Source organism: Pinus tabuliformis, chromosome 5_1 (assembly GCF_031772625.1).
Source record: "Pinus tabuliformis cultivar Carrire ecotype Pingquan chromosome 5_1, CPIR1, whole genome shotgun sequence".
NCBI lineage: Eukaryota > Viridiplantae > Streptophyta > Pinopsida > Pinales > Pinaceae > Pinus > Pinus tabuliformis.
In genome coordinates, this window is record NC_142305.1 from 29,754,295 (window position 1) to 29,779,091 (window position 24,797).

At 33.6% G+C, this 24,797-nt stretch overlaps 1 protein-coding gene across 1 annotated transcript; it reads right to left on the minus strand.

Moving 5' to 3' along the window:
- Positions 1–17,983: 17,983 nt before the first annotated feature.
- On the minus strand, positions 17,984–22,402 carry LOC149163353 (leucoanthocyanidin reductase-like). Its single transcript, XM_089430721.1, has 5 exons — positions 21,974–22,402; positions 21,613–21,747; positions 19,857–20,094; positions 19,562–19,765; positions 17,984–18,525 (listed from the first exon to the last, which is right to left on the minus strand). Exons 1-5 carry the CDS (start codon positions 22,289–22,291, stop codon positions 18,359–18,361), a joined length of 1,062 nt encoding a protein of 353 aa, XP_089286847.1. The 5' UTR covers positions 22,292–22,402; the 3' UTR covers positions 17,984–18,358.
- Positions 22,403–24,797: the final 2,395 nt, after the last annotated feature.

The window sequence follows — 24,797 nt, forward strand, 5'->3', positions numbered from 1 at the left end:
AGGAGAGTATGTATTATGTATTGGGGGGAGGATGGCTGAGAGAATGCAGAATTATGATTTGAGAATTAGAGATTCAGAATTATGATTTGAGAATTAGAGATTCAGAATTAAGGATTCATGATTCATGATAGGATAGGAGGAAAAAGGGATTGTTGCATTACCATTGTAATTCTCAAGGCTTTTGCTGTTGTAATGATTTCACAATTTGATGATTAATATATAATTTGGAGGTTGTTGTTCATTCGCCTTATCTGAAGTAGCCCAGCAGCATCCGCTGGCGGCTAAGGGCCCAGCCTTTGGTGGATTACGCTGCTGCTGTATATTATATCTTTACAATTTTTTCCATGTGATGGTTTGATTTAATTCTTATTTATTTGAATCGTATTGCTTTACAGTTTCATGTTTTTACAGCGTGCAGTTATAGTATTTTATGAAATTGTTTTATTGCACAAGTTGTGATTGAATCGCGTGGCTGTTATTTTCCATCATAACAGATATTATTATCCTTTTCAACTTACATTGTTATGTTGTTCATTTCAAATATAAAGCCTCGCTGTTCATTTCAGACTCTGATGTTCACTACAGATTACTGTTCATTTCTGTTGAAATAGCTTCGCTGATCACTCCAGTAATTTAACAGTTTTCTAGTCATTATAGCTATAATAGTTTGGCTATTCGTTTCTAATACTTAGCACTATTGTTCATTTACTTTCTGCAATTATTTAAGCTTGCCTTCCAGCATTCTTCTAGTTAGCGCAATTATCTCATTTCGATTAAGTTGCAGTAGCACGATTGATTTAGTTCTTTGCAATTTCTGATTGGTTATTTAGTGTTATGTGTGAGACCAACAACTGTAAAGGACATTGGCTATCGCTACCTAAGTTCTCAGATGGTGGATCTTATTTATGCTTGATTTAATTTATATTAGTTAAACAAGGAATGAGTTATTGCTACTGTATCCTTGACTGATAATTGTTGTGGTTTTTTCAGTGAATGATTTAAGTTTCAGAGTGTTAAGTTTCTTTTAATTGTAAGTAGATTTTATTTCAAGCATTCATTTACTTTTGCATTTTAAACACTATACTGCAAAACATTACTCTTGAGTAAATAGCTGCCTCAGACTGAGTACACTCTTGAAATAAAAAGTCGTCCCTGGGTTGACAATTAATGTGAAGATAATTAGGAGTTAAAAAGACACTTTTTTATCGCGCAACATTTTGGCGCTATTGCCGGGAGAGTGTAGCCATTTCTAAAGAGTAGTGTGCATTTGATGAGTGCGTGTTAGCAAAGAATTGGGTATTAAAAATGGAAGGTAAGAACCTGCGTACAGAGCATGTAGAAGCCCTGCTCCCCCATCTGCTTTCCAATAGAATTGTTAAAGAACTTAGGATAGAAATAAATGTTTGAATTTCTGTGTGAATGACTAAAAAAAAAAAAGAATTTTTGAAAATGGGTGGTGATGTAAGCACCACCCATTTCACTAACCAATTGACAGGAACATTTGAAGAAGGAGCCTCAAATAAACACATGAAGAACATCTTCTATTATGGTAAGAAATGGCTCACATTTCTACTTTTGAATTTCCTATCAAAGATCTAGGAGGAGTGACACAAATGCACATAATTCCCCCATCTTCTCTACCAAATTTTCATGGCTTGACAAACGAAGACCCAGATACATTCTTATTTGAGTTCAAAATACTTTGTAGAGGATATGATTATTGTACTAATGATCAAAGGTTGAAAGTGTTTCCTCTTACTCTAAAAGGAGCAGCTCTCCAATGGTTCATGAGCCTAGGTGGGAACTGCATCCAAACATGGGAGGACATGAAGAACATATTCTTGAAGAAGTACCAGGGCTATTGCAAGGACAATGAAGATATTTTCGATATGATACAAGGGGAATATGAAACCTTGGATGACTATGTAGATCGATTTCAATACAACCTTCAAAGATCAAAACATAAGCATTTGGAAAAAGAGATCTTAAAAACATTCCTTCTCAAAGGAATCAAAGATGAATTTTTAGAACTCTTAAATCTGATAGGAAAAGGTGATGTTTTTCAGTTATCATATGATGATGTTTGTGAATTGTGCATAAGGTATTCAAGAGGAATCTCCAAGGCTGGTAAGAATTCTAGAGACAGTTGTTCTTTCTTTTCCAAATCTTCTACAAGAATAGGAGACATAAGAGCTGAAATAAATGTTTTATTTGAAAATTTTAAAGTTGATTTTATTAGCTCTCTAAATTCAAAATTGGATGTTTTGCAGGGTCAGAAAAATCAAGAATTTGATGAAGTGTTTTGCTGTCATTACCCGAAGAAGCATCCCATAGATAGTTGTCCTTCCTTATCTAGGATGGAAGTAGCATATCAAAGAGATGAGGTAGCTGCAACAAGGTCAAAACCATGGAAATGATGGCCTACAGGTATGATTCAAAACACTTCCTCTCCATTCTCTTACTTGCATAATCCATTATGGAATACTAATGTGTTAGGGCAGCCATGTCAATATAACCATCAATCTTGTCTACAAGCTTGGCATGGTTCACCTTATGATTGTATGACTACTCTCCCTCATCTTGTAGCACAAACACATTCTCCACATTCTTCACCAACTCTTCCAAAACATCTTGCTTTCCCATCAAAACCATCCACACAACCCAATCAACCACATCATCAAAATGCTCCATTCTGTACACAATTTCCTGCTCAACTAATTCCACACCCTCACCACAATAAACCAGTACAACATGCTTACAGTGTTGAACTGCAAAATTTACCCACCCTTCGCACCCATTCTATCTCAAATGCACCATTAGAGAAAACTGATAATGAGATTCAGAATGTTTCAAATTCAAAAATTGTAGAAGTTATGGGAAAAAAGGAGGTTTCTTTTAGTTTGCATCAACAAGCCATTTTAAAAGCTCAAGAACTTCATGGTATGATGCCTATGGCAAATCAAGAAAGTAAAGGATATATTGAAGATTGGTTTCACTCCATCATTTGTTTGCAACATCACTCCATACTTCAACAATTTTTGATACCATCTTTTCAAGGGAAGTTGGCTTCTCATACCCTAATATTCATTAATATGCATTTTTCAAATTTGGGTATGTACATACTTGAAGCGTTATTTCAAAAATGGTTCCAGTGGAAGTACTCCTATATGTAATTATATTCATTTTTAAAAAATCAAATTAAGTTAATGTAGAAAATAAAATAAATAAGGACATAAATAAATACATTTTGTTTTTATGTAAAACTAGTTATTTTTTGTTGCAACATGCTATGGAAATCAACATCGGTGATAACCTTTTTAATTCATTTATGTAGATGAATTATAATGGAAATAATAGTTCTACAAACACTCATTTTCATTTTTATCACCAACTTGGAAAAAATGCTTGAATATCATATTTTTTTGGCTTGCGGGCTTGATAAAATTTCTGAAAACACAGTAGGGAAAGTCATGTTTTGAAGGACCAAAAGGGAATATTTTTAAAACCTGTTTCTATCCTAAGTAGCCCTTGATGTCTACTTTCCAACCCAATTTGAATCAATCAATTCGAATTTGAAACGAAAAAGTTAGAACCAAAACATTGACAGGGTGTCTAGCGGGCAGCTCAGGAACAGAGTTGGGATAGTCGGTTTTTGGAGGCCTAAATGAATGAAATTTTAAAACATGTTTCTATGGTAGATTCCCCTATGAATCCAGTTTACAAGGCAATTTGAATCACTCATTGTCGATATCGTATGGGAAAGTTATGATCACGATACTGACTGTCTATCGTAAATCAGCACTCTTAAAACTCTGTTTTTCCGGTTGTTCCTTAGAGTATTTGACCTATCAATTCTTCTTGTATTCAAAAAAATTTTCAGTGGGAGATAAATAAATGAATCTAATTTCATTTCCAATTTGTATAATTTGAATCTGACATCAAACGAAGAATCTATGCTTAAAACATTATTGTTGTTCTAAGTGGGGTAATCGAAAATGACTCTATTATGCAGGTTGTTCTAACTAAAAATTGACATATCATATCATTCAATTTTTAAAACCTGTTTCTATTAGAGATACACCTTTGAATTAAATCTCATCTGTCTTTGGAATCACTCAATTTGGACGAAAAAGAAAGAAGTTGTGACGAAAACACTACTGGTTAGTATGGTCGACCACTGCGCTCCCGCAGGTGACAAATAAATTTTACTTTGTTATTTTCTCCATGGATTTGTTCTACAGAGTAACTACTTATTAGTTTTTTGCATAATTCTTGGATTAGGGGAGCCCGCACACCTCTCTTTGTCCATGATTTAATGCTGTATTGCAGGTAGATACTCGTTTTTGCAGGTCCTAGGAGAAAAAGAAGGTCAATTTATGGACAAGTGATTCTTGAAAGAAATTTTAATGAAACAAAGGAATTTCATCTAACTCATTACCCAATGGATTCATAATAGAAGAAATGAAGAATTGATTTCCATTTGAAGATTCATGTCTTGTCACTACTGCCAAACATTTTTCAAAGAATTTTTTTTTTTTTACATAACATCATAGCTGTTGTAACTTAATTTATTTATTTACATACTGTTTTTAAATAAAATGTTGTTTCTTTTCTGATTTCTCTTATATTTTTTGTTTCAGGTGTTGCTTCATTCAAATTATAACCCATCCTCAGCATCAATACCCTGAACAACTAATTCGTTTTTTTTGCGTGTTTGCATTTTATGATTCTGCATTTTGTTGTTCCTTTTCAGAAAAAGGAACAACACTTTCGCACTTTTGCTGTTCCTTTTTAAAGGAACAACACTTCTGCATTCTGCTATTCCTTTTCAAAAAAGGAACAACACTTTCGCACTTTTGCTATTCCTTTTTAAAAGAACAACACTTCTGCACTTTGCTATTCCTTTTCAGAAAAGGAACAACATTTTCACATTTTTGATGTTCCTTTTTAAAGGAATAGCACTTCTGCACTTTCACATTTTTGTTGTTCCTCTCTAAAGGAACATAACTTCTGCACTTTGTTGTTCCTTTTCAAAAAAGGAACAACACTTTCACGCTTTTGTTGTTCCTTTAAAAAGGAACAGCACTTCTACACTTTCACGTTTTGTTGTTCCTTTCCGAAACGAACAACACTTCTGCACTTTCACATTTTTGCTATTCATTTCCGAAGGAACAACACTTTCTTGTTTCTCTTAGGGAACAACACTTTTTCATGCATTTTTTTATTGTTCCCTAAAGGGAACAACACCTTTTTCGTGTGTATTTTTGTTTTTTGGTATGCATTTTCTTTGTTGTTCCCTATAAGGAACAACACTTTTTGAGTGTTTTTGCTGTTTCTTCAAAAGAGCAACACTTTTGGAGTATTTTCGAGAGCAACCCTTTCTTCCTCTTGTGGGATTATTCCTAATTCGTCTCAACCACATTTTACTGATTCCCTTTCATGGCATGAATTACACTACTTTATGAGGACAATAATTATGTATTCTATTGAAGCGAGTTAATATCATTCACGTTATGATCTTTAACAAGACAACACCTTGATGATAGATTCTTTTCAAAAGGGACACAATTATTTATATACTACTTTACTACATTGTTTTCTGTTAAAATTGATATTGATTGATCATCTTAATACCATGCTGGTTCCACCCTTCCTCGTTATAATATTCTTTATCTGTAATAAATTAGATTATGGGTATATTTTTTTTCTATTGACATGTTCAACTTTTTCCACCATCCCTACTCTTAAGGAGTACTAAGCCTCCCTCTTTTTATCATAAAAATGTGTAATAACAACAAAATGTTGTTCGCAGATGGAGGATAGGGGTCTCATTACGAGCGAGCCTACCATGTTCATAAGGTTGTAACAAAGTGACATTCCCATTATGGCCACCACACCAGGTTTATGATCCATTAGATAGCCAAATTATCCTTGGAACAGGAGGTCTCATCATGAGCTAGCCTGATCACTTTTGCTACATTTCAGTGAATGGTAGTGTGGTTATCTGGTTACCATGCCAGCACACTGATCTCTTCTGTAGAACAACACTGGAACTCTCCATTTATAAATTGAGGATCCTGGCTCATACGGGTTAAAAAGCAACCCGTATGAATACCGTCAACAAAGCATCTTTTTGGCATATTGCTATCCTTTTTCTTTTTCGCATAACTTATCATCAATCCCAAGTGTCCTATCCTTTATTCATAACTATCTTAACACACTCTGCTCTCATTATAACCATAACTCTCACCGTCCTATCATTGATATGTGTACTCTGCTTCATTTACTGTTGTATTGTTCATTCCCTTACCTTGTCGTCAGCATAACACCTTTCATATGCTTTATGGTCATGGAATCCCTTTTCCAATTGGAGGGGGGAATGTATGCATTATGGGATAGCATGCGATATGATTACTGCACTTTGCCATAACTTGTTGATTTGACAAAATATTAGTATTGCATGTATACAAAAGCCTTTCTGATTGCAATTTTGCATGCATCTTAATCTGTTGCTATTTATTCAAGCACATTGTATGCAAAATAGTGATTTGTTTACAGGAGAACAACAAGTATGGGGGGGAACTCTATTCGCAGCATGACCACACTATTGCAACTAACAGAAGAAGCTTGAGCAACTCACGAACGTGAACAACTGTTCAGACATGATGTGCTTGCCTGGATTCCACTTTTTGCATCACTTTCAACACCAACTCTGCCTACATCAGCTTCAACAAATTCCAGTACATATATGTCATTCTACATTTTTCTTTTTGGAGGTAAAACTTGAGGTAAAATAACATAATTTTCTGATTTATTATGAATTTAGGAGAATTTAATGAAAATCCATTTTGAGCATTATTTATCATCATTCATTCCACATCTTTACCACTTCCCATTTTTTTCAGCGGCATATCATCTTTCAGTTTGGGGGAGTGTTGCTTTCATTCATTTCTTTTTTATGACCATGTCATTAATATTCATTATCATCCATTGCTATTCTTATTCATTCTCAACACCTCTCTTATTCCATGTTGTTTTACACCAAGCATAGATTTCAACAGATGGTAGCTTCCACCTCAATTTGTTTTCTACAGTGCATGAGGGCATGCTAATTCTTCAGAGGGGGGGAGGAATTGCTACACATGATGGATTTTTTCTACTTTCTTTCTCATTTAAGGCATACAATTTTAGTGAAGAAATTGATTTCCATAATATTTTTAAAACAATGAACTCAATTCTTAAGATCTCTGGAAAACACAGATGTATCATTAAAATACACAAACCCTGATAATTTCAAGTTAAATTGGTTCATAAAATTTCGGAAATCATGCACTGTCACCTACAGCCATTTTGTTTATATCTCATGATCCGTGCATCAAAAAGATCTAATTTTTGGATCATAGAAGCATTAGTATAGTAGAAATCTACTTGCACAATTTCAACAAAATCTGGTTTGTAGTTTTGAGAAAATGGTTAATGAAGTTTGTTGTTACTTATATCATATTTTGCTGCAACTTCATATATACATATAGTTGAATGTCATTGTAAAAATTATTATGCCTTCATCAAGATTGCTAAAAGTGAATATTCATTAATTAAGGAAGAATTCATTTGTTCTATCCATTTCATGAGCTGGGATGAACAAATTTTTTATTGCTTGGTTAACACATGGGTTTTGTCTTTGGGTTGCATGAGGACATGCAATATATTCAGGTTTTGTTGCATGAGAACATGCAATATATTCAGTGTGGGGGTATGTTGGGCCGTGAATACGACCACTTTTTAACACACACTTCATCCATGTTTACTCTTCTTTATCATGTCATTTATTATAATTTATTATATAAATCCATTTTCTAATGATTTATGCTCTTATGGATGAATATTATTTATTCTCCTTTATTTCTAATAAATTGATGATTATGCATTGTTTTATCAATGATAGTTTTAATAAATTGGTTGTAACATTATTCACCATTTTTAGCCTCCAATACAATTTCCAGATTGAATATTTGATCATTAAATATTCCAACTCATAAATTCGCTGGAATAAGAAGTGACAGTTTTGCGATTGAGATTCTGGGCAAATGAAGAAGAATCTGAAAAATCTGGAACATGGGTTTTGTCCAGAACGGACCAAATTAACCTTATCATGAAACGGTTTGCCCAAGTTCGGCTTGTATTGAGAGAAATGTAGGGTTCTTTGAGCACAATTATCTCAGATTTTCTGTGTGGCCGTTTTCCAAATCTCAACTGCAAAGCTAAATTCGCCTTTCTTTTGTTGAAAGATGGATGGAAATATATTTTCTTGTTGATCAATTGGTTAGAAACAATCCAATATTGTTATGAGAGATCATATTTACTATTTGATTTCTCCTCTTTATGATTATAAAAGGGGAGTATGTATTATGTATTCGGGGGAGGATGGCTGAGAGAATGTAGAATTATGATTTGAGAATTAGAGATTCAAAATTAAGGATTCATGATTCATAATAGGATAGGAGGAAAAAGGGATTGTTGCGTTACCACTGTAATTCTCAAGGATTTTTTTGTTGTAATGATTTCACAATTTGATAATTAATATATAATTTGGAGGTTGATGTTCATTCGCCTTATCTGAAGTAGCTCAGCAGCATCCGCTGGCGGCTAAGGGCCCAGCCTCTAGTGGATTACGCTGCTGCTATATATTATATCTTTACAATTTCTGTCGTGTGATGGTTTGATTTAATTCTTATTTCATTGAATCGTATTACTTTACAGTTTCATGTTTTTACAGTGTGCTGTTATAGTATTTTATGAAATTGTTTTATTGCACAAGTTGTGATTGAATCACGTGGCTGTTCTTTTCAATCATAACAGAGATTATTATCCTTTTCAAATTACATTTTTATGTTGTTCATTTTAGACTTTGATGTTCACTATAGATTGTTGTTCATTTCTGTTGAAATAGCTTCGCTGATCACTCCAGTAATTTAATAGTTTTTTATTCATTATAGCTATAATAGTTTGGCTATTCATTTCTAATACTTAGCACTGTTGTTCATTTACTTTCTGCAATTATTTAAGCTTGCCTTTCAGCATTCTTCTAATTAGCGCAATTGGCTTATTTCGATTAAGTTGCAGTAGCACGATTGATTTAGTTCTTTTCAATTTCCAATTGGTTATTTAGTGTTGTGTGTGAGACCAACAACTGTAAAGGACATTGGCTATCGCTACCTAAGTTCTCAGATTGTGGATCTTATTTATGCTTGATTTAATTTATATCAGTTAAACAAGGAATGAGTTATTGCTACTGTATCCTTGACTGATAATTGTTGTGGTTTTTTCAGTGAATGATTTAAGTTTCAGAGTGTTAAGTTTCTTTTAATTGTAAGTAGATTTTATTTCAAGCATTCATTTACTTTTGCATTTTAAGCACTATACTACAAAACATTACTCTTGAGTAAATAGCCGCCTCAGACTGAGTACACTCTTGAAATAAAAAGTCGTCCCTGGGTTGACAATTAATGTGAAGATAATTAGGAGTTAAAAAGACACCTTTTTATCGTGCAACACCAGGGAAGCTCGGATCAAGGAACGAAGGCAGTTTCCGATGTGCCTAGCTCTAATCGCACATCGTCAAGCAAAACCCCTCGAGAAGGAAAGCCTCTAATTGTTAAGTCACCTGTAAGCTCGGAAATTTGTAGGAAAAAGTGCTAAAGGCGAAAGCCAAAACTTGAACTCAAAAACCAGCAGTATTTATCAGGGATATCTTCAAGTGGTATGTAAATACCTACTAAATGAACAGCATCTACAGACAAGCTGGAGACAAAAGGCTCAAGAAAAAGTTGGATTGGGATTCTTACTGGACATACTTGGTAAAACCACACAGCCAGTGCATGACTCTCAAACGTATTATTAATTCTGCAGAGAAGATGGCGCCAGCTCTTGCCGATTTCGTTTTCGCAAGACAGCTAAAGTCGGAATTCGGCTAGCCAACTCTCCTCAAGCAAATGCTAAATGCTTGCGACTACAAGGAACATATACATAGATAGTTGTCAGTTTTAGTTTTATATTCAGTTTTAATTTTAGTTTTGCTTTATTTTTTCCTAAAATGAGGACAGTTATTTAAACCGTATCCTACATTTTTGTAATAAATTATTTTTAGATTTAATAAGTAGTATTTAAACCCTTCTCATGCATTTAGAGAAGGGTCCTGAAATTTATCAAAAACTTGTCCTCAGAACATGCACTTTTGCACTCTCCGAGGAGGTTTTGATGAATGAATGGAACAAGATTTATGGAAATCTATGTTTAATATCTACTACTGATGTTGCACTTTTGTACTCTTAGTAGATGTTGAATTAAGAAGAGATAGATCATTATTGCTGAAGCTCATGAGTAGAACTCGTTATAAATGGTACTTTTATCTCTTAACAAATTATGCTTATGTGTTATGGTCATATTCATGTTCAGTTATTTATGTGTGAATGCCTGAATGCTTCAGTTATCATTTGGCACTTCTGTTCGGTGATAGCCATTTATTTATGCTTAATATATGAGTGACTTATTATGCGATATGTTTTTCACAACTGTTTGGCTAACTTTTTATACGAAATAGTTCATCTTTATTGAATTCTTTTCTTATAGTGATTGAATGATCTTTATTACCAATTGTTGTAGAAACTATTTTAGATCACATAATTGAAAGTTCAAATCCCGAGGTAGTTTTAGAATTAGATATTTCTGTTTATTAGAATACAATTGCATGTCGTTAAATTAGACTTAGAATAAAATCATTTTACTTAGAATTTATTAGAAAGGAAATATCAATTCTCAACACACACACACATAGATTGGGAAAGTGGTCCCATATCCCCAGTCGGACCCACTATACTAAACGGAAAAAGAGCTGCTAACCAAGATCCGGACCAAGTGGGTATCCCCCTTGTTGTAGACCCAATTTTCAGGGCTTCAGCAAGTCCTTATAATTATTATGAGGATATAAAAGATAGAGACTCTCAAACAAGAACATGTCTAACATGTTTATGTGGGGAACTTAGCAATGGGGACTCAGCTATTGTAGATAAAAGTAGATGTCTGCGTGAAATGGATGAATTTTATTTGTACTGTGTTGGTCATACCCAAAAAGAACATATATTTGAGCAGAAGATGATAGATCTATGTGGAGGTAAACCTAAATGGTTTGAAGGTGAACTTGAATGGTTTGAAGGATTCTCATGTTTGATGCAACTTTAGAAATTTATTCTAGCTATGGAAAGTTATTCTTCTTATTCCAGAAGATTCTCATGTTTGATGCAACTTTATAAAGTTATTCTAGCTATGGAAAGTTATTCTTTTTATTCTAACTAGTACAACAATATATGATATGATGATAGATCAAGACTTTCTTTAAGAATATTAGATATGTTAATGTTTATCTCTTAGTGCACTTCATGCTCTAAACAACATAGATTAGTATAATATTTATAATATATAGAAAAAAAATGAAAACTTGAAAACATCTTTCACTAAGAAAATGTATTCACATCTATAATAACATAAGATTTAAGAATTTTAAAAAAAGAAGTCAATTCAGTTATTATTATTATCAATAGTTTACTCTATAAATTTTTTTATAATTATTATTATGAATAGATTACTCTATAGAAAACTTATGAAAACCATTTTGGTAATGTCAATATACTTATGTTTTACTATTTCTATTTGAAAACTAATAAATATATTTAAAATATTTCTTCTTATTTTTTATTTTTTTTCAATCCGAATAATCCTTTAAATAAAAATGTTACACCTTTATTTGATACATGATAAAGGGATGTATGAGAAAAAAGTGAAAAAATAATATCTTTGTTGTGATAGAACACATAGTCCACTACGTAGCATTGTAAAATCCCATAACATGATTCATGTTATTTGTATGTAAAATCCCATATCATGATCCATGTTATAACCTATCACCTGCAATCTATGCAACGCATAGGCTAAGATTAAGTTTATGCGTTTACGATGGTTTCTTAGTTGTTATTCAAAAAAAAATAACCATTCTGAGTTTATGCGTTTACGATGGTTTCTTAGTTGTTATTCAAAAAAATTAACCATTTTGTAAGGTAAGTATTTCTGTACAATTGTGTAGCATTTTATATAAAGGTATAAGTAACAATATTTCTGAACCTTGCATTTGAAGATCTTGTCAAATATATTGCATTTTATTGTAGAATATTATATAAAATAGGTTAAAGTATAGATAGTAGTTTAAGGTTTTTGAACATATGTATTATATAATATTTTTTTTGAATTTGGTTTGGTTTAATAGAAAGGGATAAGTAAAATACAATGGAAAAAATATTCAAATATATTTTTAATGGGGAATGGAATGTAATGATAAAGTTTAATTTATAAATGAAATATTTTTTCACTGAACAATATTGTGATTTTTTATTATTTAAAATATATTTTTAAATGTATAAACAGTTTGAACTTAAGATTTTACAATTGTCTCTCTAAAAATTTTGGTTAAAATTAAATAAAAAAAAAATACTCTAAAATACTATTTCATCCCAAATATAATATTTCATTTTAAAAATAATTACTACAATTTACAAAATTTGTTATTATATAAATATATCTTTTCAAATTCAATTAAATATCTATTTGATTTTGTTATAACATAATTTAAATTTTAAGATTAATAATTTTAATTAAATATCTATTTGATATTATTATAACATGATGTAATTAATGGTATTCCTACAGATACTTTTAATGCCACGAGGGGTATTCGGCAGGGGGACCCAATTTCCCCGTTCCTATTCATCTTGGCTATGGAAGGGTTAAGTCGAAAACTTAAAAAAGAAGTCAGTGAAGGGAGAATCAAAGGAATAAGGTTATGGGGGAATAATCTGATTATCACGCATCAACAGTTTGTTGATGATTTAATGCTCTTTGGAGAAGCGTCTTTGAAGGAGGTGAGAAGTTTCAAGAAGCTTTTAGAAGTCTTCAGGAGCGCATCAGGTATGGAGATTAATAACGATAAATCCTGTACTTTTATATTTAATTCACCTGAGGCTATCAAAGCTCATTTAACTAGAGTTCTAGGTTTTAGACAGGGGGAATTACCAACGAAGTATTTGGGTATTCAATTGGATATAAACCCTAACCGCATAAAGAATTGGCAGAGCTTATTGGAAAAGCTCAGAAAACGGTTAGCTAATTGGTCGTTCAGATTACTGAATATAGCAAGCAAAATTGTTCTATTAAAATCGGTTTTATTATCTATCCCGATATATTCCTTATCACTTATGGCTGCTCCCAAAGGAGTTTTTTCCAAAATGAGAGAAATACTGGGTAAATTTCTATGGGGGGGTCCTAAGCAACAGAAGAAATGGACTCTGGTCTCCTGGAAGAACGTAATCAAAAGGAAAGAGGAAGGGGGCCTTGGAGTAAGAGATCCCGAATTTGTAAATAAGGTTTTAGGGGCGAAATTATGGTGGCGATGGGTACAGGGGGGAACCGATGTATGGAAAAAAATATGGAATCAAAAATATGGAATGCCTGATACAACTGAAGGGCGTTTAAGAATTGAGGAAACTCCAAGGGGATCACAAATTTGGGAGTTAGCAAGTAGCAATCGGGATATAGTTAGGAATCTCGCCTTTTGGGAAATCCGTGATGGAAGATCAGCAAGGTTTTGGGAGGAAGGGTGGCAACAGCGGGATAATATGAATCGAATCCAAACTCTTCATGCAGTCCAACAAAGAGCGCAAAGAGCAGGAATGGAATATGTACGGGATTATTGGAAGAGAGAAACAGTGAATGACATATGGAGAGTCTGGAAAAGACCAGAGGAATTGGATGACACTATAAGTCAAGAGGTTGGGCAGGTGTATACCAGAGAATTAGAATCGAGAAAAATCAAAATTAGAGAAGGGAAGGATATCCTTAGATGGGGCAAAGCGATGAAGGGTCTGTTTACAGTCAAAGAAGCATATTACTGGGTAACGAGGGAGGAAAGAGAGGAGGAACCAGTGGAATGGAAAAAGATTTGGGAAAGTAAATGGTGGCCAAAAGTAACATATTTTGTCTGGCTGGTGTGTAGAGGGAGGATCCTGACATGGGATAATATTTAGAAAAGAGGAATGTATGGACCGTCAAGATGTTATCTTTGTAGTAAGGAAATAGAAACTCAGGAACACTTACTGAACAAATGTTTATTTACTCGAAGTTTGTGGGAAGAGATTAGGATACTATTTGGTAAAACAAACAGGGATCCAGATAACCTCAGAAATACTCTACTTCAATGGGGAAAGGGGAATTTCCAAAGCAAAGTTGTAAGAAGGATATGGACTCTGGCAGTGGGGTTCATAATCTGGGAAATTTGGAAAGAGCGAAATCGAAGAATCTTTCAAGATAAAAGGAGTCAAGAATCGAGAATTTGGGATGTAATATGTAGATCGATCAAAGAAACGGTGCTGTCAGAAGTATGGGAGGAAGAGGATTGGAAGCTGAACCCGAAGGAACAGCGAATTGTTTCAAAACTGAATATGGATTTAACAATGATTTACCCTAATACAAAGAGGAGACCCATAAGAGGAGTACAGAGCCCCAATTATTTTAGATTGCTCGGGGATCGACGGATCAAATTAAATTTCGATGGGGCCTCAAAGGGCAACCTCGGACAAGCAGGTCTGGGAGGCATATTCAGAGATAGCAGCGGTATTGTACGGTGGATGTATGCTGAATTCGGAGGAGAAATGACGAACAATGAAGCGGAGTTGTGGGAAGTACACCAGGGACTCCGAATAGTAGTTAGAAATGGTTATATGAATCTTGAAATTGAAGGAGACTCCCGGATCATGATAGATATGTTGAGAAAATTACGGGATGGTAAGCGATGGGATCATGTCGCGAAGAGTTGGCGGACAGCAGGGATAATACAGGATCTGGAAGGATTGCTGAGTAGGATCGAATATACTATTATTAATCATGTATTGAGAAATGGCAACCGTGCAGCTGATTTATTGGCTAATTGGGGAAGTGGAGGAGTGGACAGGAGAGTGGACGGTAGTTGGATATCATTACAAGATTATCCAAGGTGGAATGAGTTAAATAATACATTAACCCAGGATTTTAATGCAGCAACCGCACAAGAAGGGAATGAATAGGCGCCTCCTGATTATGGTAAGGAAGGATAATAGTACAGTAAATCATGATGGCTCAGAGTGTCTGCAGGCTCGCGCATATGAATTAAATGTCAAGGAGGGTAAGATTAATCAACTCAAGGGACGAATGCTCATCCCAAGAAGGAAAGGGGACAAGGTACCGAGGACGGGAGATGGATTTGTCAGACTGATAGCGATCGTTTCCACTTATGATAGCACAAATGGAATGCGGATTAATGACGAGGACAGGAAGAAAGGAAGTTTCAAGAAGCAAAGGTGGCCGAGCAGAAATAAGTTAAGATATGCATGCAGTCGAACAAATCGAAGGAGGAAACCAGTTGTGCATCAGAGCAAGGTGAGGGGGAGAGTTACGAATTTGGAGCAGACGAGGGTAGAAGAAATGGCAGAGGGTCAAGACAGAGACATAGGAAGATGGACGAGAAGTAAGGAGGCTAGTCGAGAGACAAAAGGGAAGAGCCAAGTTGAGGAGAACATGCAGAAGATTTTTCTGAATATCCCAGATGAATCCGAGGATGAGTTTGATATACGGGATTATATTTTGGAGGAGGAACCCCGACGAGCACAGGCGGGTAAAGAAGGTAAGGGGAGGAAGTATAAGATTGAAGCAGAAGACCGGGAAGCAGACGAAGAGGACCAGGAAGCTGATGAACAAGCGGCGGGTGGCAGACGAGGGAGGAGAATAGGAACGCGAGGGCAGAAGAAGGAAGCTGTTAACCAGAGAGGCAGAGGGGGATCTGGCGGACGAGGAGGACGAGGGAGTAGGGGTGAAAGATCAGAGTATGAAGAAGGAACTGCGAGTGAGGTCAGGGGAAGGAAAAGAGGCAAAAGAGATATGAGGAAGAAATTGCAGGAGGCAGAACAGGCCTATTATCAGGATACGAACCCGAATATTCGAAGAATCATTGAGCAATTAGAGGAAGAAGCCATGCAGGAGCTTTCAGATCCAGAAATGGAAGATTGGGAGCAGTATCTTCCTGACCCGGGGCATACAAGAGGGAGAATGTCCCTGTATAAACAATCTTTGCATGTTTATTGGGGAATGAAGAGATTATTAGCCAAAGCAATGGAGCAGGTAGCCATGGAAATGGTTGAATTGGCTCAAGGTATCCCTGTTCTGAAAAAGGAGTTGAAAAATATCCAAGTTACTTTACTTATGCAAGATAGAAAGATGGACGAGACTATGAAGATACTCCAAGCAAGCGGTATGGGAATCAAGACAGAGAAAGAGGCAAACCCGGATACAAGGAATCAGTAGAAGATGGAGCTGCTGCAAGGAGGTTTTTACTTTTAGTTTTGTTTTGATATACTAGTTGATCATGACTCAGTTAAGCATCAGTTTGAATATAGTTAGATTAGATGGTTATTTAGCATGGACAGATCGACTGGTTATATACTTTTTTTGGATGGCAGTTAAAAATTTCAAGTGGTCAAGAAACCCGGTTTCCCTTAAGGGCGGGTTGAGACCTGCTTATGTATGTAATGTTCTTTTTTTCCAGTAATAGAAACATAGAATCTCGCCTCAGCTTACAAAAAAAACATGATGTAATTAAAAAATAACCATAAAAATTATAAATTTATTAATTAATTTATTTAAGAAAAATTTATTAATTAATTTATTTGAAAAGATAAATTTAATTAAAATTTTCAAATTTCATTTAATTGAAAATACAACAATTTAAATTAGTTCTTGAAATTTTAATTGGGATGTTTTTCTTAAAAAGAGTATTATGTGTGAGGAAGTTTATTATTCAAATCTTACTAGATATATTAATTCTTCTCATTAACAAAAAAAAATTGCAATAACATTTAAAATTTTTTTTTTAAATAAAACTTGTTATTACTATCTAATAAAATTTAATTTTCGGGGGAAGTTTTTCATTCTAGAAGGTTAGCATGAGGATATGCCTGTCTAATAAAATAAAAAAATGCAATAACATTTTAATTTTTTTTTTTTTAAATAAAACTTGTTATTACTATCTAGTAAAATTTAATTTTCGGGGGAAGTTTTTCATTCTAGAAGGTTAGCATGAGGATATGCCTGTCTAATAAAATGTAATTTTTGGGGGAAGTTTTTCATTCTAGAAGGTTAGCATGAAGATATGTCATTCTAACTAAAACTAAGATCAACCCTTTAGTTTAATCATTTATTTTTTTTCGGCGGAATTGATGCAACTTTATACTCGCGTGACTTTTATGAAACCTATGATCACTCCCTCCTGAGAACATTGGATGTGGGCATTCGGTAGACAATGCCTATTTGGATAATATTTTCCATTGGTAGGATATTTTCCTATTAAACATAGATTCATTCCCTCGGGAGAACATTGAATGTGGGCATTCAGTAGACATCGCCTACTCAGTTAATATTTTCCATCGGTACGATGTTCGAGGGGAAATTGAATTTCAAAACAATACGTAAAATATAATAATAGTGAAAAGATAAGCACTCGTTTATAATGAGATTTTCTGGAAGTTTGTTTTGGTGAGTTTTTCTGGTTAAAATTTAGCAGTAATTTATTGAAATCGCAAGTTTGATAGCTAGTTTTTGCACAATCAAAACGTTTCAGGGGTTTTTCAGAGTGCTGAATCCAAATATACAATTAAAAACTATTTTAAATAATATGAATCAAGATTTAACCTCAATTTTTTCCGCCCAAAATCTCAAAAAATCACATTATAAACAACTCAAAAAATAAAATAAAAATGGGTAAAAAAAACGATGGGTAAAAAAAACGACCCATGATCGTAGGTAAATACTAATATGTCCACGAAGGCGGAGTCTTGTGATGGTGCGAAAGATAAAAGAAGAACGTAAAAAAATATAATTACTCTGAAAAGACAGTTCGAACACCGAGGAACCTCTACAGAAACGCACGTTCATGGAAATTTATCGGTTGCCATGTGAATTACTGCACGCGCTTTCAAATTTTCTAGGCCATCTGATTTGACCGTTGAGGCTCGTATCCAATATAGTCTACCTCTAAATCTAAGACTTCACCCTCCGTACTCAACGCCTTTACTGCACTGGAATTAGGGAAAGAGGATTCAATGCAACTTCGGACTTCTTTATTACATGTGGCTATGTAAAACAGCACAATAAGAATTTGGAAACTAAAATCTGTGGCCCACGGATTAAATGGCACATTGCATTATTGGAAGAAGGCAACGCTTGGTCTTCAGAGGTAGGAATCGAAGAAGTCATCTACAGTTGTGTAAGATTCCTCGTAATAAAGTTCACAGGCCTCCACATCATGACGTCCGTCGATTTGGAACTTATATTGGCATCCGTTGATGAAGATGTCATGCGTCAGGGAAGCCACAATGCTTTCTGGAATGTAGTTAGCTGGACCAACAAACATGCTAAAATTAAAAAATAACACAACCAACCAGGCACACTCTGTATTACATTCACCAATGGTGTACCATAACGGCAAGTCAAATTCATTAACAGAAAGTAAAATGTATTACAGTTAACTATGATGAATTCATTAACCATTTTACATAAATGATAGGTTTTGAGAATATTGTAAAATAATACAAATAAGATTGGTAGAAAGTCAAATGCATAAACAGGAGCAAAATTATAATTGATTACATTTAAATATGATGAATTCATTAGGTTGTAGGAATAGTGTAAAATAAAATCTAGAGAAAGTTAAATTCATGAACATAAATAAAATTAAGATGGATTATATTTAAATATGATGAATTTATTAGGTTTTGGAAATATTGTAAAATCAAATCCACAGAAAGTAAATTCAGTAAAAAAATATAAAATGATAATAGATTATACTTAATTACCATGAATTATTTTATTTAGGGAATAGGTTTTGGGAATATTGTTAAATAAAACCAATAAAGTTGAAAAAATTTGAATTTTCGTCTTTAAAATATTCTAAAAATTTAAAATTCATAATTTTTTAACAAACATTCACCTCTAGTGTATCATAAAGTCAAGTCAAATTCATTAAACTATGATAGATTACATTTAACTATAATGAATTTATTAAACTAGAAGTTTAAATTGGATAACTTTTAATTAATGTATCATAAAAATTATGGTGAAACTATAATGAATTCATTAAACTATAGTGAATTTATTGATTATTTGATCTATATTATAGGGTTTTGGAATATTGCAAAATGACATTACAATTAATTATAACCATTTTATTTAGATTATAGGTTTTGAAAATATTTTAAAATAAGACTAATCAAAATATATATATATTTACCTTAAATCTGTTTCAAAATTTACAAATGATGAACTATTTCAAAAGTAAAATTGGAATTTGGTGGCAACTTTACTGTACGAAAAGTATCTACAAGAGGGAGAATATTAATGACATAAATTTCTTTTGTATATGCAGGATCAATACCTTTGGCCATTGCCAGCAGATCTTGTTCGGAGATGCAGACCCTTGGCAGAGTCTTTCCAATCTTGGTCTCCCATATGGCTGCAAGCTCGTTTAACGTAAGAAAATTCTTGGGAGGCCTGAAGTGGACAGTTCTGTTTCGAGTTCGGATATCGTCCACGGCCTTGATAGTGTATTTGCCAATGTCAGCTCCGGTAACGAAGTATGCTGTATGCACATATCAATGCATTATTATGAAAGGATGTTAATCTTGACCAATAAATAGCTACTCAGATTTCCACAGAGCACGGAGTAATACCTTTGACGTTACCATCGCCATAGATTTCGAATTGCTCTGTTGGAGGAGGAAGCTCAGAAGGATGAGTGTGATAAAAATAAGGCCAGCCAGCTATGGAGTTGCAGCAGATGTAGGTGAAAGGGATGTTGGCAGCCTCCACAGCCCGCCTAATTTTTCTCTTCTCTTTGTAAAAGGTCAGTCCAGGTTCCACTGGGTCGGCTTTGTCGATGTCGTGCCCGAATTCCGAAGGCAGAAACCTCTGCAGCCAACGTGGATGAATCTATGTTTTCAGATATTCTTAAGAGTAAAATGAAAGTAAACAGCATTAACTTCTCTCATTGGGCTCAGCTGCTAGGATTATTCAATATTCCAGTCGCAAAATGGAATATAAATATAACATTGCTCTGTATCGCTAGTTGCATGATCAATACAATTTAATGTATTATAGATCCCTGGATCTGCACAGCTGTACATCTGTATCGTTATGGATCTGTCATCTGTTTATTGGTCTTTACTGATTTTCAAGATCTGTGCATTCTTATATTTATACTATTCATTTAATGATGTAGGTCCTATTCATTTAATGATGTAGGTCCTATTTTTATACTATTTATTTAATGATTATATTTTTATAATTTATTGGTTTTTTTTGAATAATTTTGATGAGTTATAGCAGTCAGAGATAGCTGTCCCCACTGTTAGTTTGACAACTGAGTTATGATAAATTGTATCACAGTTTGAAAATTATATTTCTACTATTCATTTGTTTATTATTATTGATAATTAATTTTTTTTATAATAATATAGTTAGTATTGATATTATTAATAAAAGAAGTAGTCTAATTTATAGACAATGCTTTTTTTCACAATCTTTTTTTTGTTAATTTTAATCAAAATCTAACAATTTTTTTTAAAAACTTGAGTTTAAATTGTTTAATTTGCATAATTAAAATGCTCCAAGAGTTTTTCAGAAATCTGAACCTATTTATACATTTAAAAATGTATTTTAAACAACAACAAATCTTGAAATTATGTTATGAGATTTTAATGAATTCCCCTGAAAAAAAACTATTTCCTTTATTAATTAGCCCACCTCTTCATAAAACTTTTATATTAGGGACCTTATTAAAAAAAATTAAATATTGTATAAATAAAAACAGAAAAATTTATAGAATTAGTTAAAAATGAAATCATATACAAGAGTTGAATATTGCATAAATAAAAACTGAATATTTTATAGAATAATAATTAAAAATGAAATGGATTTAAATATGAGATTTTATATTGAACAATTCATAAATAGAAGTCAATGACACTTAAAAGATGAAAAAGTTTTGTTTTATATGGATTTATTATGAGATTTTATATAAACCATTCAGAAATGGAAGTCAATGACACTTACAAGCTGCTAAAGTTTTGAAATATTTTATTATACTCTTTATTCTATTGCATAGAACATGCAGCCAAGAGTTTTATGTTGTAATAAATAATACTAGTATTTATAAAGTACTTATTAATGTAGTTATTATTTAATAAAATAATTTTAGTTTTTTAATATTTTTGAGTTGCATTTTTTAAAATAAGTATTATTATTTGAATATAAATTTTATATTTCATTAATAATAAGCAAAGTCAGTTATTGCAGAGTCCGCTATTAAATTTTACTATATTGAAATTGATGGTCAACAAAAAAAAATTGAAAATATAAATACAAATGCAAAGTATCAACCTAAAACCCAATTCTGAATTCTTGACAAACAACCATGAATACACTGACCTTAATTGTGCCGACTTCCTTAATAGCGTCCACAATCTTGAGCTGCTCCATAGTTTGTGCTCCACCTATAACAGAAATAACCACGTCTATGCCCTTCATTGTATTTACCAAGGACTTGTGGTCACTTAAACATCCCTGCAATCATTTGCATGAAATGAATTAGTTCATATAGTCCCAATGACAGGGAAATTTAATTTGATTGTTAATTTTAGAAATAGTTCGAAATCCTGATGATCAATCTATTTTGTTTCATTTATTTAAAAATATTATTGAAATCCACAAGAGAAAGAGAGAAATGACAAAAGGCTTGTATAATAGAATTTACGAAAGAATTCTATAGTAAAATTGGAAGATTACATACATAAAGAATGTGGACGCCGAAGTCCTTCAATTCTTGGACGCGCTGTGCTTTCGCTGGATCAGAAGCAGTGGAAGGACGCATAAGGGCATACGTGCGATGACCGGCAGCCACAGCTGCTTGAGCAACAAAGCTACCAATGTAACCTGTAGCTCCAATCATCAGTATTCTTGAGGTGGAAGAAGAATTTAGAAGAGGATGACTCTCCATCTCACGACTGGCTGCGGCCATAGAGGCGGTCACCATAGACGTGTTGTTTTCCACCATGTCTGCAGCTACGTAGAGCACTGGATGAGCCACATCAGTTCCACAGGTCGCCATTATTGTCTGCTAATTATTCTTAACCTGAAATACCTTTACTCAAACCCCAAGTCGTACCCAACTCCAAAGAAAACGATTAAGGTTCTTCGTCATGATCCATTCACGCTGCAAAACGCCATTTTATAGGGGAGCAAATAGCCTCATATTCCTAATTTATTTATTTTTTGGCTGGGGAGGGCTTCACCTGCTAACTACCATTCTACATCATATGTTCAACTATTGTCACACTAAACGCGTGAGGGTTTGAATTCACATCATATGTTCAACTATTGTCACACTAAACGCGTGAGGGTTTGAATTCATAATTTGGTGTGGTTGGCAAAGGCGAAATGAGACAGTTAAAATAACACGATCGTGATTTCTACCGAGATCGGGGGGAAGCGCGTGTTCCATATGCACGCTTGTCTTATAGTGAAAATTCTAGAATCTGTATCAAATTCGGAATCTCCACTAAGTAAAGACAAATCCTCTCAGTATTTTTAATGACCAGAGTAGCTGGAGTATTTCTGTCCCCGTCGTAGATTTTGATCCGTGCATACACGTTGCAGAAGAAATTTATATAAAAATAAATGAGAAGGTATCGGAGGGCTTATAGGCTTTTAAAAATGACAAACCCTTGTTCCACAGAGAAAATGTGGCCAGCCGACCTTTTTGTCCAAATGCTTATGAATACGTAACAAACTATAATTATTTGTCCCCAGCTCCATGTAGTGATAAATCTCTTCTAAATATAATTCTCCAGCCCCATGTGAAAAACTCTTCTTAAGAGTGGCGTGTTATTAGAGTATTAAACTCTGCATGTGAGAGGCCAGTCAATGAATGTGGGAGCCCCTTCTAATTTAAATGATCAATCAAATTTTCCTTGTAACATGCTGAAATAAATTTCAGAGTTGACTAATGTAGCTTAATTAATAATAAGCGTAGGTATAGAGAGAGGTGGAATGTAATTAATAAGAATAGGTGCAGAGAGAGTTGGAAGTGGCAAGGTAAATGAAGACTGCCATATTCGAAGGACTATGGAGAGCAAAGCTAAGTGGGGTGGTTGAAGGTTCATCCATCCCTCATTCAATTAGATAAAAAGAATAATCTAACGAATTTTAGGCTGTGTGAAGTAGTTTGAATTCATTTCTTAAGGTCTTGTGAAATCTCAATCAAAATGAAAAATTATTAAGTTCACTAGGTGCTCACATAGAAAAACGAAAGGGGTTAGATATAGGGTGTCAACTCACCTCTTTCTTAGTTGCAAGTTTGATATGGTTTGGTGTAAAGGGTGGCTTAATTAACACATCCTTCCTCTAAATTAACTACAAGATAGTAAACGCTACTTAAAATTTACAAAAGGATCCTAATACGAGGTTGCCTTTCTTTCCTTCAATCTCATGCAACATTTCAATAACAAAGAGCATTATAAGTAGTTTTGTTGGGTTTTGGATTTGTGTGGGACCATTTAGCTCTTATTGCATCCTTTGTTTATGTGTCGGACCATTATATGTCATTACATACTTGAGGATGCTCTCTACTTGGTTTTGTTGGGAGGTTCATCAATTTGGAGGATATGCTTTTTCATTGGAGTAGTTTTCTATCTAGTTTTTGGTATGGCTCATTATTGCAAGAGAGGTGTGACTTGCAGGTTAGTGGAATTTTAACACGAGATGATCATTTATGAGAAAGGGATGGTATATTTTTAGTGAGAAGTGCACAATGTGACCTTATAATAAATTAATTGGCATTAGAGGAAAACATTTTGGTGGAGGCATAGAAGAGGGCTACGCATGTGATTTGAAGTACAATGCAAACTCATTTTTTAAGGGGAATGGAGAAACAATTGTGAGCATTCATGCAATCTCTAGAAGGATGAAATCAAGGAATCAAGGAAAAGTGGAATATTGTGGCTAGTAAGGTTGATGGTTTTTCAAACTTTCTAAACTTTCCCAAAGAGGGTCCTCTACATAACCCCTTTCCTAAAACTAGTGCAACAACTTTGTTTCAGTCTTAAGCAATCAAAGAGGAGAAAAAAATCTAGAAACAACTGCAACATATTTGGAGCTTGTAGCTCATCCTATAATTAGTAAGAAGATTTCATAGAAGGACTTCTTAGTGCAAGGAGTTCTTTATGGGTTAGCATTTTAAATCTTGAGTTAATATTAAATGTATTACCCTTATTAGTCATTTCAAATTAATATGTACATCATAATATTTTTTATATTAAAATATCTAGTTCTTTATAATAATAATAACTATTATTATTGTTGTTGTTGTTATTATTATTATTATTATTATTATTATTATTAAGGTCATGGCAAAACATCAAATTTGTGTATGAAACACCTTTGTTTGTGGCACAAGGAACCACATCTAAGTAGTGATTTGATTGCTAAAGTCTATAAAGGTGCACATACTCTACTTATGACGTATTATGAGGGAACAAATGTTCTTAGCCATGTTCTTAACTTCTAATTATGTAATTTTTTTTAATTTAAAATTTAGATTTGAACATCAATTAAAG

Coding starts and splice junctions, on each gene's coding strand:
- LOC149163353 (XM_089430721.1), bottom strand. CDS start 22,291: ATGGCGACCTGTGGAACTGATGTGGCTCATCCAGTGCTCTACGTAGCT. Junction 21,748..21,973: donor TCGGCGTCCACATTCTTTAT/GTATGTAATCTT, acceptor AAATGATTGCAG/GGATGTTTAAGTGACCACAA. Junction 19,766..19,856: donor TGGCGATGGTAACGTCAAAG/GTATTACTCCGT, acceptor ATGTGCATACAG/CATACTTCGTTACCGGAGCT.